At 34.5% G+C, this 18,247-nt stretch overlaps 1 protein-coding gene across 1 annotated transcript in view; it reads left to right on the forward strand.

The window, feature by feature from the left end:
- WDR70 (WD repeat domain 70) overlaps positions 1-18,247 on the forward strand; it is a 137,245-nt gene that overhangs the window by 48,744 nt on the left and 70,254 nt on the right. Inside the window, exon 9 of the mRNA XM_068667967.1 lies at positions 132-208. Coding sequence (XP_068524068.1) covers positions 132-208 — 77 coding nt within the window. The remainder of the gene's footprint in view (positions 1-131; positions 209-18,247) is intronic.

An 18,247-nucleotide genomic window follows, 5' to 3' on the forward strand; every position in this document is an offset into this window, starting at 1 on the left:
CTTCAGTCTGATCAGAAGGGATTCTAATCTCAGCTTTTGAAATGGTTTTGCTTGATGGATTGGAGTAAAACTTACAAAGCCTAAGACTTCTTATAAAACCTTTTAAGACAACCTTGTGTTTATTTCCTTAGGGTCATACAGCAATGCTTAATTCAGGCTGTTGGCATCCAAAAATAAAGGAAGAATTTCTGACATGTTCTAATGATGGGTGAGTATCAAGGCCTGTCTTTGTCAAGGTGTTTGTTTGGCTTTTGCATTTTAATATCGTGCCTTAATTTGCTTTAAAAACCTACCTTTTAAAACTTGATCAAGTGCTAAAGACAATGTTAGGTAAGCTCAGGAAGCATAAATTTGTCATTTTTTAGGTCTGTATTTTCTTTAGTTTTGTAACTTAAAATAGCTTTTGATATTTCATGAAAGAAGCTGGCTATTTTTACAAAAGTTTTACAATAAGTTGGTTAATTTTACAAAAATTCTTGGACAAAATTAAATGCCCCCTTTAACATTCTAGAGTATGTCTTGAGAGCAGAATGGTTCTTGTGTAGAGGCTCATGTAAATGATGTCACCAAGAAGGTAGAATATTTTAGTTGAAGGTTGCAAATTTACCTATAATTGAATATTGAGTGATGTTGTAGAGGAGACTGTTAGAAATTATTTTGTTGTTTCATTCTTAGTCTTTGTGGCAAGAATCTAACTTCAAAATGTTACTGTGGCAGTTGCATTAATCAATAAAGTTTCTTGCAGCTGTCAGCATCAAGTTCATGAATGGCTTTTGGACTAATATTTTAAATATTTTAAAATTTTAAATATTTTAAAAATGCGATCTCCGTTTAAATATTTTAAAAATGCAGTCTCCTTTGCTCAAGAAGACTGAATTGGCCCTGAAGGTATCTGTCTGGTCAATGGTAGACCTAAGACTCCAATTATCAATTACTTTTAATGACTGTTTTTCCCCAAGGGGAAACAGCTTACCAGTTTAACACAACGATACATGAGCAAATGATTCTAAGAAGAAAACTGACAGTTTCTAGTAAAACTGTGCCAGAAGGGAAAAATACAAATCAAAACTAAATTGTAATTTATGGAGTGGTTCAATCATAAAAATACATGCAGGTTAAGCTTGTGTTTCTTTTTATTAAGTGTTTTTTTTCAGCTTGTAGACATAAATTTTGCTTCAATAATAAAAATGATTATTATGTCTTATAAGTGTTTGTTGCTTTTTTAAAAGTAGAGAGAGTAGTAAACCTTCTTCATTAGTTTGAATATTTTGGAGATGTTGAGAAATATATCAAGACATTATAATTTTTTTAGATTGTCTAAGTGTCTAATTCTGTACTGTGTAAACAACTGCATAACTAATATACCAAGTATGAATTCACTGCATCCTTGATGCTTGAATTGCAGTGAAATGCTCTGGTCAAGTAAGTAAAATCCAGATAAACACTGCTATAAATGGATGCATAATTGCATTTTTAGAGACACTATGTGGCTGACGTTATAGAAGTATATTAAATCTATTTCATCCTGTTTTGTGCTAGTGACAGGTCTTTCCAGGATTTGGACATGTCATGAAAAGTAGCAGTTTGGATTGTTTAATTTACAACACAGGAATTAAAATGTTAAAGACAGTATTCCATTCATGGAATTCAGTAACAACAAGTTATAAAGCCTCCAAAACTTAATCAGTATTTAATATAATACTGGAACTACACACAAAGAAAATAGGAGTCTGAGTTGGGAAGGTCATCTGATTATGCCAGTGTATAATGAGTTTGAAAAACTGACATAATTAATATAAAGAGGTATATTCAGGTGTTGTTCTTATTTATTATATTGTGTAAAGTTTTGTTCGTGAGTAACACCTCTGAAAATGTACATTCCATTAGTAAATGGCAACAGTTGTTGATATTGTACAGTAATGGGTGAAATTCTGATTTAGTTTTCTTTGTTGGGTTTTGCCATTGCTTTTATAATGTGCAAGTGGAAATTAGGGTAGTGTCTAGTGATTTTTCCATGAGGAAAAATAGCTGCTGTAAGATTTCTTTACTACAGTAATTTAGCAGAGCATTTTACTTAGAAAAGTAAGATTAGAATACTTCTGTTTCATAGCAGAGATGTTTTAAACTAAAGAAAAATAGGCAGTATATGTGAGAGAATTAATTAAGAACAGCTATTGATTTTTGCTTGAAGAAAAAAGGTTTTCTGAATTTCAAGCAAAAGCAGTAAAAAAGCTGGATTTATGCCAAAAAATCCAGAAAATAGGAAATTTGTGTTTTATGCTTATTATTCTGCATCTTGCATAAAATTTAGTTATGGATGTGATTAAGTGTTGCATCTGTCTGTCTGTCTATTCTTTTATATTTTTTCCGGTATTTACACATGACTCTTCTGTGTTGAAAGACTGTATTTCATTGATTTGTAAAGCTGGCTTTTTGTGAGTCAATAGGTTTGTGCTTAATGAAATAGTGGCAGAAATATGAGATGACTTCATGTGAAATCTTGATTTATGTTGCATGCAAAGCAAAGAAAATCTAAAATGGAACTTGAACTTTGGAGCCTGTGGTCTTATCAGGACAGACCAGAAGACTCAGTTTTTTGCTAAGAGGTCTAAGTGGGGATAGCATGTGGTCAAAATTTGCAAAATGTTGAAGTTGGATGGATGATCTGGATGCAGAACTGTGTTTGTGAAACACCTTTATACTAAGAGGCATTTGTTGAGATAGGCAAAGTTCGATAAAAGAAAATACTTCTTTTTGGATAGTGTCTGAATGTATTGTGGAATATGGAATATGCTATCCCAGGAGGTGGCGTCGTCAGGTTTGAGAAGGGATGAGGAGAGCCCAAACACAGGAAACGCAATGGGCATTCCTTTCTGGCATTCCTTTCTAACATCCCTTACACAACAGTTGTGAATAGTATGGGACAATGAAGGGAAAAAAACATAATGATGAGACTTGGTCAGCATAGTTGTTGCTCTTAAAGACTAACTGGTGGGTTATATGAATCTATATTTGGATGTAATCAGGTGTTTGTTTTTATGATGTTCTAATTTGCCAGTAACTTCAGGAAGAGAAGTATGTGGATTCTTCTCAAGGTAAAAAGCTGCTGCAAAGCTTTATCATATCTAGAGTTGATGTGGTTTCCATGCAAGTAGGTTAAGTGTTGGTAAGATCTCTCTTAAGGAAATGCTGAAACAAAGCCCAATACATCTTTACATGGCTTTGTACATAGAGGTTTCATAGGGGTATCCCTGTCTTGACTCAGTCTTTCTACGGGGCAGGAGACCTACCTGTACACAGACATGATTTGGCATTCATAATCCTTGACATATTCTTTTACATCGTACATTGTCTGTGAAGAAGGTGTATATCTGTAAAAGTAGAAATGAAAAGCTTTACAGCTGCACATCAGAAGAAAAGATGAAATCAAGCACCTACTCATCTGTATCTCTAGATGCTATGTTCCATTGCACACATTGGAAAAAGGAACTGCCACAATGGCTTGTCCGGAGAAAGACATCTAACATGGAACACTAAAATGGGACACCTCGCAGGTTCAATTCTGGATGTACAGATAGAGGACAATGAAAGCAATGTTTGCTGTGGTAGGCATGAAGGAAGGCTTCTAGTTTTGCTGACTTGAGTCTCTGCTGAAAGTTGTGTGGAGTACTAAAGCAAGGCTGCTAAATACAGAATTAGTTCTTAAACAGAAACTATTTCACTAGTTTGATCAGTATTTCTGTGTGGAGAGCCTCTGTGTGCCACTAAGCTGTTTGCCTGAGCCAACACTTGTTTTCAAAGATGCTTGCAAGAAAAGGAGTAAAGGTCTTCAGTTATTATCTACAAGTTTAGAAGCCGCTTACAGTAGCAATTCAAGCATGTCTGCCATGCTACTTAAGCGATGCTGAATAGCAATGTCTGAGGAAGAAGGAAGTGAAGAGGACACAGGGGAGCACCTCAGGGGTGTTAATGTACTGTTAAATACTACTCTGTATATTCTGTGCTTGTAATACAGGGATGTTTGTCCACCATCTCTAGGGATAACAATCATTCATAAATTGAATGTTAGACTTCCCAACACTGTTAGAATTTACAACATCGTGGTATATATTTTATCATAAGGCAGTATTTGTGTTGTCTGTTTCCTTAATTGAAGGGTTGCATCTTCAGGTTGGTACGTTAAGGAGTTGTCACGAGGCATACAGAAGTTAAAATAAAACTTCGCAAGTAGACTTGTATAGTAAAATGAAAATAGCACATTTCAAATATTTAAAATACGTTTATTTAAAACATATTTTGAACACATGTATTTTCCTTTCAGTGTAAACCTGCTGTAGCTCGAATTATTGCTTGGGGACAGTCATTTTATGCACTTGACAGTTTCCGTTGATTTTGGGTGATTAAGGCTATAGTAATATGCTGAACTAAACCGTAATTTAAATGAACACTCTTAGGGATTGCTATTATAAAATAAAAGTTTTGAAAGATGGCCTGTTTCTTGTGATTTATTCATGGCATTCAAATTAGAAATTAGCTTTACTTTTTGTTTTGTTTTGTTTTGTTTTTTCTAATAAATCCTCTGAGTAGGTTTCGACTATAACATATTCTAATTTGTGGTTATTAGGCTATGTGTAAATGTATTGTGTTTTCAGACTGCAGATATATGGGTTACCAGCAGGGAGTCTCAGTGTGTTTTGTATGGCTGTTCAAGCACATGGTGTTGAATGTGGAAAAAAAAAGTGTAAGAAAAAGACAGTTCCTTCTCCCTGACTCTACATGAGATAAACAGCAACTGGTCAACTTACACACTGGAATGAAGCAGACCCTAGACCTGAGAGTTGCTGAACAAGTCTGAAAAGTCCTCTTGTTAACTTGTATAAGTTTATCTGCTCATGTGATTCTTACTGAGTATGTGTAGCTTAGAGTAGCTCACTTCATTTTCCTGGAAAATGTTACAGATGATGGCTTACTAAAATGTATAATAGCATACTTTGCGGGTTGCATATAATAAGCTCTAAAAAAAATAAAAAATCGGACCTTGCTTTTGTAAAAATACTTTCATTATTCTTGATTAGAGGTGAATAATAATTTCATTATATTTTTGCAGTTTGTTCAAAGCTTGTAAGTCTGTTAGTAGAAAATAAAGGAAATATAAAACGAACAAACAAAAAAAACCTGCCAGTCCTATAAATAATAATGTGATCAACCTTAAGTCCATGTCTAAATAACACTAATTAACCACAAATGTGGCAAAGTATTTTTAGCAGAGTGTTTTTTAAATAGGATAAGTCTTGCGCATATTCTCAGATCTATGTAGTATTGTTTCTGTTAACCTTCCAACATATAAAGTGATAAGAATGAAATTATATCAAAAGAAAAAAGCAGGTATAGAAACTCAATTGTCTTTTTCATGAGACTGCAGTAAATTGCCTTTAAAAGTTTCCCTTGCAGAAATTCAGTTTATTTCAATTTTCTCTAATTTGTCTGTTAATTTATATCAGCCTTTCCCCGTTTTTAAAGCATACATCCAAAGCTCTTTTTAATATTGGTATTAACTTGATTTAAACTTTATTCTTGTCCGAGTTATCATTTGATCTTTTCATTTGTGGTTGTATATTACTAGAACCTTAAATACCCTACAGCTTGAAAGATTCTGAATACCCCTCAGTCCCTTTAAATTGCATGTACCTTTTGCCTTCCAGGTAAGGCTGAAGAAATCTTTTGGATAATTATTATTAATCTGAATGCATTCTGCATTTATGTGTTAAACATTTTGTGCTTAAAGGGTGATCAGCATCATCTTTGTCTTTTCCATAAGGCTGTTACCACTTTATTCAGGCTTACTTGGAGCCTATATTTATTAATTCAGTGGGCTGCTGTTTAATCTATGAGCAGTATGTCAAGCACACAGAAATGCATTAAATTTTATGGAAAACTAATGTCAACATTAACGCATTGCTTGAAAGTGAAAGAAAATTTTGAAAATGGGAAAGACTTTAAAAATTACTTTCTGGAAATATACCTGAGCAGAATGCCTTAAAAAAATACCGTGTGTTTTAAAATGTAACTAACACCTTGCTTATATCATTCCGAAATATCAGTTGACTTCTATGTTAAAACAACAGAGGAAGAGGAAACGGATAATATTGTTTTTATTATTTGGATGTTTTCTTATCACGAATGTGATAGGTATTTCTGTAAGCAGGAGAGGTCAGTGATATTAAGTGTTCCAGCAACAGGTGTTATATGTCCCTATTCTCATGTATTTTTTCCTTTTAGAAGTAGAATTGCAGCCAAACTTGAAACTTAGCAGTCCTCAACTTTGTGAATTGTCGCTGCAACCATTGCTGTGGTTGCTTAACAGCTGGTTTACTATAGAAAATTCCTCTCATAAGTCTTCCTTCTCTCAAGTTAATCTAGCAAGTTAAGTTAATGTTCTTACTCTTCAAAAGGTATCTTCAAGAATATTGACTGCCATCCTCGACTGACATTTGTAATAAGCTATTTCAGAATAAACTGTGCTTTAAGATGAATGCATCTCCAGTTAAATAGTCAGAGATCTTTCAGTGAAGTAGCTTCAAATTTTCAGAAATAAAATTTTGCATTTAATGTGCAATTTAATCCTTAGACTAATCCATGTCAAATATGTTTATGTGTTTTTCTAAAAGACACTTCCTGAATGGGATAAAGGTCAATACTATTTCCTAGTAGATTATTTCCATTAACTAATGGGGAAAAAGGGCAGATCTCAGCCCTAGATGCTTGTAAGTGTAAGTGATGGTAATAGCATTCAAAAAGGAAAAGCGAGTATGTTCTTACTAGCTTTTAATCTGAAAGGAAGGATTTTAGCTGTTTGACAAAGGTATCTTAACTACCTTTTTAATGAAACAACAGTAAGTTTGATCAAATTTGCAAATATGATTTGTAGTTTCAAGTATGCAAAATATAATTTATGAAGGACAAGTGGTGTAGATAGTGGTTTTCTGTAACTTTGTCCAGTACTGAGAAGCATTGTCATATCAAAGAGTTTCCTTTCCTTTAGGATGTCATGTTGTAGATACGGCTTTGGATATTGATGCCTTGTGGGTGCTTTTGGAGTTTGATAATTAGTTAGTTGATGATAAATGTAATCCCCAACTAACTTCTGCTTTTTTTTTTATATGTTAACCAATTTCATCCTATTACCAGATTCTTGTCTCGACCAGCTGCTGTCTCATCTTCCTCCTGATTACTGCCTTGTTTCTTTTCCTGTGTAGGTGGTAGCTATCAGTATATGACTTCATGATCATTGCTTTCTGGCATGTCTTCCTTCAGTTAGGCCCACAATTGCATAAAGATTTGAGAGCTTTTCAGAAGAGGTCTGGAATAGTACTAATAAAGATGGCCAGCAGTCAGTTTCTTGCCTACAGAGCAATTAGTTGCTTTTTCTCTTACGATGCCATTATAACAGACTTGAACTGGAAAGCTCCCTTCAGCCTACAGGATTCTGTTCTGATAACTTGATGAGATTGGTGTCCCACAGTCTTTCAGAGCCAGGTCATACTATAGCTCACATTCTTGTTCCTTAGATTTATTTATTATTTTTTTTAATAGTAGTAAGTTCTAAGGAGAGGGTGAGATATGTTTTCAACCTGTGTGGCCATGTGCTGTGAAGGAAAATTCCTCTGGCTATGATACTGGAATTATGTGGCGTTTCTCCTTGATTTATAAAATTAAGTCATCAGGTTACATACTGTCTACTCACTCTAGGTTGATGCTCACTCTAGGTTGATAGTGTCTCAGACTAAGCACTCTTTAAGTGAATACCACCCTTGAGTTTGTTTGAACTCTATTAAGGCTAGGAACAGCTTTGTTAACAGCTTGAGAACTTAATCTGCAATTTTACTGTTCCTGAATGTTATAAATATCAGTTATTGTATCAGTTATTCTGTGTATATGAAAGCAGAGGTGAGAGTAGAATGTGGATTTATGTAGTTCAGTGTAAGTGGAATTATCATTATGCAGAATTTATAGATTTTATGGATAATGGATTTGAAGAAATGTGATAATTAAATACATATGACATCCTTTTTTGTTGTTGTTGCTTTAAGCACCAAGCAAAGCACAGCACTGAAGAAAGACTTGGATAAATATTATTAGTCTGAACACATTCTGCATCAATGTTAAACATTCTGTGCTTAATAAATACAGTTAGTAATGTTCAGTCTACAGCTTTGAAAACTGCAGAGAGCAGTAAGATAGCAATGCCAAGGCCAGTACCAAGAAGTTTGTATAAACTTTTCCCTAGAATCTAGACTGCAATGCTGCGTCTCTTTTCACAAATTTGAAGACCAGTTGGCAAAGCATACTTGAAACTAATTACTAGCATTCTGCCTTTATCTAGGGAACCATTTAAAAATCTTTGTTTAATTGCAGTTTCAGGCTTGTGCTTTTGTGCAATTCCTGGATTTACTTCTTAAAACAAGCTGCATACTGTAGAGCATAGGACCTGCTTTGATGTCCAAAGTTATTACTCTCCAAAAAGATCACCCTTATGTGTGTCTAGCTGCAACACACTGCTTTATAGGGAAGAGAATGCAAATTATATTGTGGTGAAAAAAATAAATTTGTCAGTGCTGTAGTATGGCTAGGACTTTCATCCTGGGAACCAAAAAAAAAAAAAAAAAAAAGAAATCTTGCCAAATTTTCAAGCACGTATGTACATAAGTGCATGTATACTCACATTTGCACTTCATATAAAGTATTCCATACGAAGGTAAAATTCTGAAGTTTGAAATTTTTTTCCTCAAGATTTTTAAGACTTTTTTCAGGTAAGTATTAGGTTTTTAACATATTTTTGGAATTAGTTTAGAATACAACTCAGCTATAATGAAATACTTGTATTCCTACAGAGATAAAGTTGTGTTGTGTTAATGGTTGAACTTCTGAAAGTTTTTTTTCTTTTTTTTTGTGTCAGATGAAGATATAAATTAAAATTGGTTTATCTGTCAAGCACATTATTTAGATATTCATAGCACTTCAGTGTTTCTTGAACTGTCTGAGGAGCATAGCAAGAAGGGACAGCCTTTTCAAAGAAAGTTGTCTTTTGCTACGCAATCAAAATGTCTTAGGATTTTTACAACTTAGGTTATAGAGATGAGCTTTCACTGGAAATTGTTTCCTAATTTTCTGTCAAAATAAGACATATTCCAAAAATGTTGTATTATTACATCTTTCCTGGTCTTGACTCATTTTGACAGAAATGGGTTGGATAATACTTTTGAGCAACCTTGTTAGCAGATTGGAGGGGCAAGTAACTTCTGGCAGGATAGAAATGACAGGAGGCTGGAAGCTTTAGTATTTCCATCAGTTCAGCTTGATATCAGATAGGAAAGGGGGTAGGAATTTGCTGTGTTAAAATCAGTAGGAAACTTCCCATGCTTTTGGGATGTATATAGATTTTTAAGCAAACACTTCCAGTGTGATAACTTTGTTATACAAGTAGCTTTCACTCTGGCAATTTCCTTTCCTGTCTTCTCCCATGAAAAATTGATTGTCTTTGATTACATGTAGATGAAATCCTTTCCTCTCCTCTCAAGTATTCAATGGTTAATTTTAACCTATATCTCAATTTAAAGGACAATTTTCGCATGAGATACACATCTTGCTTTAATGATAAGAATTCTCTGGTAATTCTAGTAATAATTGGAAGTACAATAGACTTAGTAAACCAAACTCAAATGTTTTGGTTTGATAATGAGAAATTAAAGTAGGGTAGGCAGGAATTTATTTTGGCACATTTGCTCACAAAGATAAAAATGTATTCTGTCTAAGAAAATAAAATCTCGCCATTAATGTTCAAAGTTGATTCTGTTTTAAATTTGTGCAGTAATGGCTAATGATAGTTAATATTCTACAGCTTGAAATTTTGGAGAAAATATTTGCTTTACTTTTTGACAGTTGGAATTACAGACAATTTCATTGTTTGCATAATAAAACTTTAATTTGTTCCTCTTCATGTTATATAAATAGATTTTGAGCTAAAATCTCTCTGGTACGTTACTTTTTTAGCATATAAGAGAGCTACATAGAGTGTTGTTTTTTTTCTTTTCATTGAATGAGTTGTAGCAGACTGAAATTGCTTTCCTTAATCCAGTCTTTTCAAAGGTGTATGGTTTCACTGGATACTGGTTGGTCTACAATATTTCCAGTTCAAAAAATTCCATTTAAGGCTGATAAATCTCATTTCACAAGTGATAGAATATACCACACAGAATTCTATATGATTTTTTTGTGAGATAAACTTGTCATTTGTTTAATCAAACTTCTTCTATAAAAAAAATTAAGTACATTTTATCCATTACAAGCATTAAATTACAATCTGTTGATTTTTATTTTTTTTTTCTGTTAATTGAAGTGAGCTTTGTTTTGGACTTGAAAGATTGATTTTGTAAATCAATTGAATCAAAAGATTGATTTTGTTCAACATTCGGCTTATATAAGTAGAATTGGTTAGTAGTGAAAGAGCTTAAAACTGATAATCTGAAGTAAACAAAATACCATGTTTTTAATGCAGTTTCATAAGATTTTAGTATTGCTTCAAATTTTTTATATATATTTTTTCTAAGTTAGAGCATATTTTACCAGAGAGATCATGACTCTATTTCTAGTAAAATCTGATCAAGTATTAGTCACTGTCAATGAAAGTAGATTGGTTGGTAAACTAGGTGAAGAGAACAGCATGTGAGGTCAGACATGTAGATGAATATTTTCAAGACTGGACCCATTTCCTTAAAGTTATTTAGGGTTAATTGTATGTGAGTTCTTAGTATGAGTCTATAGAAGAACAGATGCACATCTATAAAAAATGTGTACACAAAAAATTAACTTTTAGTAATGACATTGTTAAAGGGTATGTTGTTAATATTTTGTTCAGTAATTATCCTTGAGACTGCAGCTGAGTTCTGTCTAGTTCCAATAACAAAAGCCTAAAGAGGATGTTGCAAGACAGTAAAGAGGGAAAATTTCAGAGAAGAATCTCAAAACTGCATTTAATAGAGATTCAAAGAGCTGAATATGACTCAGTTATTGAAGAGGGTATTAAGAGACTTTGCAATGAAAGGGAAATACTAAAATGGAGATAAAACATCCATTGAAATTTGTTTAAATTGTTAAAGAAAGGCATAACTAGATCTAGTGATTGGAAGCTGATAAGCGAGGTTGAATAGGAAAGATTTTTTTTTTTCTCAACAGAGATTACGTGACTGTAGAACTGATTATTAAGGGAGGAATTCTGTGTTTTATTTTTTTAACCATTTGTGGCCTTTGCATAAAAAATGGTGATTTAAATTTCTCTTTTAATCAACAAACAAACCAGTGAGCTTAAAAAACACCAATTAATACACCTGGGATTGGGATATGCATCTAGATTTCTTTGTGAAAGAAAAAAGAAATCTAATCAATGTGACTAACTAATGTGACATGTGACTGACATGAGACTTAATTTCTTATGGGTAAGTGTTTAGGGCTTGAGCTATGAATGTCTGTTAGTTATTCAACTTTATGAAGCTATGAAGAAGCTGACACGTGATCTATATTAGAGTGTAATAGAGTTGTCCATGTGAAACTCTTGGTGAGAAATGGGCCCAGTGGTAGTCTCTGTTGTATGTTAATTAAAAAAATACCCTATTTTGATTGCATGTTACTTCTTCAAAACCAATCTGCCTTCACAGTATTACCAACCAATTCTTCATTGACCTATTTTTTCCCTCTTACCATCTCTGAATTATTCCCCAGTTGGTTGTTTTACAATCCCTGTATGGCAATAACAATTTTTAAAGCTAATTTTATCATTCAAATATTCGCTAATTAAGCTTTTCTCTCGAGAGGGATTAGTTCGAATTTGGTAACCTTTCATCTCTTTCTTGAAATGTTTCCAGACCTGTAATCTGTGAAATGTGTTTGCTAGGACAGAATATAGCTGATTGATATTCTTCAGTTTAGCTCATTAATGTTAGTGGAAACTTGTTAAATGGAAGTTTCCAATTAAGATCTATATTCATTGGTGTCTGCATGATTTAAAACCGGCTGGCAAACATTTTAGTCTCCTGTGGTTGAACGTCTGGTGAGATAAGATACAGATCTTCTTTTGTCATCATAAATGTATTATACCATATACATTTCTTTCTTCAAAATAAATAATTTACTTATACGCATTTGTAGTTTCCTTCTGTTTTGTGATTCACAGTGAATTAAATGGATAGTTAACAGAATAACAGATAACAGAAGAGTTTCAGAGAAGAAAAAAATGTTTCTTCCCTTTCTTTGGTGATACACACTTGAGCTTTAATTATTCTATCAGCATTTTTATTGTAAATTCCAGTGAATAAGTTAAGTTTAAACAGAGTTGTTCTAGGCTAAAATTCTCAAACAAGAAGTTTTTTTTTTTTAATAATAACTTCATTTTTGCATCCTTTTTTATAATAATTCTGATAATGGATGTTATTCTTAGTCTATGAATTGATGTTTCATCCCAACCTGTCTGTCCATGGTCTGAAGTGCTTTTTCTTTGTTGTTTTTTGTTTGTTTGTTAATTTTTAAGGATACTGAACAAATATAGTGCAAATATAAAAACATGTTTTTGTAGTTGTCTTCTGAAGACTATGAAATCAAAACTACCATTTAAATACAGTGTGGAATAAGTTTCCACTTCTATGCAGATAGACTGCCTCAGAGGACCAGAGTGTGCTCATAGTCCATGGCCAGGGATTGTTTGCTGTAGAAACTTTTCCAAGTAGATAAAGTATGTCTAGTGCACTTAGTAACTTCCACATATGTTTACATGAGGACTAGCCACCCAGTAGTAGCTATCTCAGTGACTCTAGAATGGCTGATTTTTGGATGTGAAAAGTAATAGCATCATTGTTTGGTTTTGCAGGTTCATATATTTTGGGAAACAATCACTTGTCAAGCAGCTGTTTCACTTAAAATCTCACTAACTTTTCTTATTCTCTGCTAAAGGTTAGCGCTCTTACTATAGAATTGGTGGAATGAGTTATGTGAACATTAACTTTCTACTAAAGCAGATGAGCAGTGGTTTGGTTTAAAGAGCTACCTCATCAGGTGAAGATGAAATGAATGATTTAACACTGAAACTGCCTGATGATAATGCCTTAGGCAATGCCAAGTGGATTTTCAAGTGGATATGTAATAACATCCATTTGTTCAAAATGCAAATAAGCTAAATATTTATCAGGTTGCTTACTTGTGTCATTGTTTCTGAGCCTAGCTTAATATTTCAAGCTCTCTGCAGTTCTTTTGAATGAAAGTTAAAGTACCCATACTGCCTACTAATTTGAAAAGCTTAAGGTTGTGGGAAAATGTAAAATACCATAAGGCTTCTAAAGGCAGAAGAGATTTGGTAGATTTGCATATTTATTTGGAAATACACATACTTCTATAAAGCAGTATTCCATGCATATTCATAGGAAGATTTTAAGGTAGTGATCCCTACAAGTTTTATCTCTTGTAATGACTGAATTGGCAATTAGCTTAAAAAAGGCACTCTCAAACTATTCCAGATATTATTTAGAATTGAATGGTAAATGTATGTGACTAGTGCTACGTTCATAAAACTCAAACCAGGAGGAACATTAGAGGTATATGAAGTAAGAAAAGTATTTGGCTTCAAGGAAACCAAATGTTTCTTTGAGGACGTGTGTAAATAAATACAGAGAGTAAGGAACTGAGAATTTGGTACCTGGTCCCAAGATACATGACGTCTTTGTTTTTTTTTTCCGCATGACAGAGAGATTTAGGTTTTTGTCTCAGTTATTACCTGTGTAAAACACAACTTTCTTCCACACAAACTTGGTTAAGCCAGTATATGAGACACCCTGTGTACTATAGAGTTACTGCTTAAATACTTACATTAAAATACTGTGCAGAGTATCTAAAACCCTGTTCTCAAGACTTGCATGACATAAAAGTAAGGCAGAATTGACATTTATGAAAATAAAATTACACAGGAGGATTTTATATCCAACATATCTAGCCTCACATAGTTGATTTTTATTTCAACCATAGCAATTGAGCTATTTCCAGTAATGTGGTTTAGGAATTACATGTTTCAATTACGTTCAGTTCTGGTAACTTTTTTCTTACTTCAATCCCTGGAACAGCTTAGTTCTCATCCTTTGGCATGTAAGCATGGTATTTGGCAGGAAGAGGTTGCATTGTGGTTGTGCTGGGGTATACTTCTGTTGCTCTTGTGTAAGTCTCCTCTGATTAGTCAAAATAACAAGTATTTGGAAAAAAATCACCTCTAGAGATTTATTCATAATATAGGAATGCCTTCATCAAGACATTGCTAGTATCTTGCACGTGTCTAGTAGCATGCTCTGCACTGGCATAGTAGTTTGCTTTTTGTCCTGATATGTGTAAAGGTGTGAAGTCCACTCCAGATATATGAGGATGTCTTTTCCCAGATTAACTTATCTATTTATAGATATATTCAGTGCAGAGCTGATTAAGAAAGCACAGCAAATGAGCAGGCCTGGTTAAGAGGAGTTTGAATAATGACTGTGCTGGCCCTTGCTGAAAGCTCTATGTTTACAAAAGGGTTAGTAAAGCTATTTTCGTCTTTATAAACTATGTACGTTTATATTAATATTTTTCTGAAGTTTTTCTTGATTAAAATGTTAGCTGCTGCAATAAAAAATGCAGTCACTTGTAAGAGCTTGCATTTGAGAGCTTTTTCAACTGACACTTTTACTACATAACTCAGTTTTTAAGGGGTTCAAACCGTTTCAGATTATCTGTTTTAAGAACCGAAGATTTAAAATAGATTAAAAAGTTCCTGCTGCAATGCAGATAAAATGGGGGACCAAAGCATGTTACTTCAAAAAGTGACAATTTTGTTTCTCATTTATTTAAGCAGGTTTTGCTGTTGTATTGACTCTGTGGAAGTGTGGCTTTTGCTTTGCCCCTGGACCCTATGGAATGGTTTTAATTTTAAACTCCAGGCATGTGTATGTGTACACACACACACACACAAAACTCTACTTTCCACATCACATGGTTGAAGTGGAATTGATTAATCAAGTGTTTTTGACGTTACAGCTCATGTAAATGTTAACTTTTGTTGAAGACTTAGTTTTCTTGTTAAGCATTGTACTTTGATCTTTCAATTTATTTTTGAGATTCTGCCCCACCCTTATTTGTTGATTCCAAGACTAGATCAGTGTGTTTCTCTGAAATGATAAACTTAGAATTTCATACTATCCACGGTCCACCAAATTTCTGTTGTTATTTTATATGGAATAGTGGAGGCTTATTCTGTTTATCATTGTAAGACAGAGAAGCTCTTACAGGAAAAACAAGGAAATGCAATTAGTGGTGGTGAACGATAAATTAAGAACTTGTAGTTCCTTCGAAGTCACTTGAAATACACATATATCCTGCATCTATAAACACAGTGACTTTATTAAAAATGTGAAGTTGTTCATGTTTCATTAGAGGTGACATGGAAACGCTTTGGAAACACCCCTGCATTTGGAAATAAAACTGGTTTTGTAAACTCAGTTTACAACTTAGCAGTATTTCACCAGTAGCTGATCTGGTGAATTTATACTTCTGACACTGACTTCTCTGCAGTGGCTATATGTAATTCTAATAAGATGGTTCTACTTTTTCCGTATAAGACCTGAATGACAGTTTAAGAACTTCTATACTGAACATCATAACATCAGCAGTGGCTTGTGGGTCTAAACAACTGATCAAAGATGATGCAAGAAGTTTTGACATATCATGCCATTTTAAAAGTCATGTTAACAATCCACAAAATTGAGGGTGCCAGGGCTGATGAAATCATAGAAGGGACAAATTTCAATCCGGGACCAAGTTGGACCTGTTTGTTTCTGTTAGTGAGGGCTCCTTTTCTTCAAGAGAAAACGTTTAGATTTTAAACATGAAATCCTTCAAAAATTAAAAGCTGAATTCCAAAAATGGCTTATTTTTGGAAAACTTTCTTTGCTATGTTTGCTGTACTTGGAAGGAGCTAAACATATAAAGTACTCTGAATTTGCTTTTTGCAAAATGAAGAAGAAATTAAAGAAATTAAAATGTAGCTTCTAACGTAGGCAAAAAGGAAGGCTAGAGGTGAGCATTTATGCTGAAGAAACAAAACCAAACAAACTAAAAACCAACCAGAGTTGAGAATTTACCTGCTACTTGATTGACCTGTGCAGGAGCACTTTCAGGGAGTTAAACCTTGATTAATGTGGAATATCCAACCAGGTGTGGGGATAGCTGCTTGTTAGCTAAGCACATGAACTTGTGAGTGAGGAAATGAGCAGAGAAGGAAGACATAGCACAACAAGTAGGAACAAGTGACGTAAGTCATCAGCTTAGGCTTCCGCAGTTTTCCCAATATCCATTGCTAATTTTAGTCCTCCCAGTAGCTCTTGAAGTCAGTGATATTGATGCTATTTGTATGTCCTTGCAGCTATTTAAAATTTATTTCTATTCTTACTAGCTTTTGAACAGATTTATGTTGGTTTGTAGCATTTTAGATGTTTAGAAGAAATGTAGGTTCCTGCCAAGAATATTCATAGGCTCTAAAGATGTTGTAAAGCACCCTTTTTGAGTTGTCTGGAGTCACAGAATAATTTAGGCTGAAAAGGACATTTGGAGATCAACCATTTCAATCCTTGCTTGCAGTAGGGCCAAATTAGAAAAGGTTGATCAGGTATGTGTAGTGAATGACTAGTACAAGTCTGTGTAGTAAATGAAAAGGCAGATTTCTGAAGACTGAAATTTCAGGGCTTAAGGCAGACAGAAGATTAAAGCACTACAAAGGAACATGTTCCAACTCTAGAGATACTCAATGTTTTATCGCCTTGGGCTCTGAAACAAGTCATTTCTCTGTTCTTTTTTATTTAAAAGGAAAACAAGATTGTTTAAAATGTTTTCCAAATTGTTTATCTTCTGCCTTCAGTATTTTTAAATCTACACATTTCCAACTCCAGCAAAACAATAATAAACATTTTCTCCCATGTGGAGAACATAACTGATAAGAGAAAATAAGTCCCTTGGTTTTCATCCTCAGAAGTGATAAAATCTAATGCTGATTTGTCCACTAACTTTCTGCTTTAGACTTTTAGCATTATGCAAAGGGCAGAGAAGAATGTAGTGACTTCTGCAGTAGTAGTAACGTTACAGTGTGAGCAGAGGGCAATTGAGCCAGGAAGACCACGAGGATAAGACTCTCTGTAGACAGACAGGAGCAGCCTCATGTTCACAAGACCTGCTCCTCCAGAACCCTGTCCATTGGAGGGACAGCAATGTAGGGCATAGGCAGTCCAGGAGGTTCCTAGAATGTGTAGATGATAACTTCCTTCTCAAAGTGATAGAGGAGCCAGTGAGGAGAGGTGCTGTGACCATAAACAACGAGGGTCTAGTGGTGAGTGTGAAGCTCAAAAGGCAGTCTTACCTGTAGAGACCATGAAATGGTGAAGATTTGGATCCAGAGGGCAGCAAGAAGGGCACACAGCAAGCTTGCTTGGACTTCAGGAGAGCAGATGGCGTCTTCAGGGATCTGCTTGGTAGACTACTGTGGGACAAAGCCCTGAAGGGAAGAGGGGTTGAAAAAAAATGGTTAATATTTAAGGATCACCTCCTCTGAGCTCAGGAGCGACGCATCCCAACAAAGAGGAGGTCAAGCAAAAACATGAGAAGGCCTGCATGGATGAACAAGGAGCTCCTAGCCAAACTCAGGCAGAAAGAAGGAGGCCTACAGAGGATGGAAGCAAGGACAGGAGGCCTGGGAGGAATACAGAGAAATTATTGGAGCAACCAGGAATCAAATTAGGAAAGCTGAAGCCCTGTTAGAATTAAATTTGTCCAGGGGCATCAAGGGCAACAAGAAAGGCTTCTCTAGGTACATCAGTGATAAAAAGGAAGACTAGGGAAACTGCGGTTTCTCTCTGGAAGGAAACAGAAGACCTGGTTACCCATGATATGGAGAAGACTAAGGTACTCAATGGTATGGAGAAGACTAAGGTACTCAAGGTACTGGCAAGTGGCTCTTTCTCTCTTGCAAGTAACAGAAAGCAAAAGTAGGGACTGGCAGAATGAAGAACCACCCAATGTAGGATCGTGTGAGGTAGAATTCAAGACAGTCTAAGGACCTTAAAAGTGCTCAAGTCCATGGAGCCTGATGAGATGCATTTGTATGTCTGGAAAGAACTGGCAGATGAAGTTGCTGAGC

This window comes from Anas acuta, chromosome Z (assembly GCF_963932015.1).
Source record: "Anas acuta chromosome Z, bAnaAcu1.1, whole genome shotgun sequence".
Taxonomy (NCBI): Eukaryota; Metazoa; Chordata; class Aves; order Anseriformes; family Anatidae; genus Anas; species Anas acuta.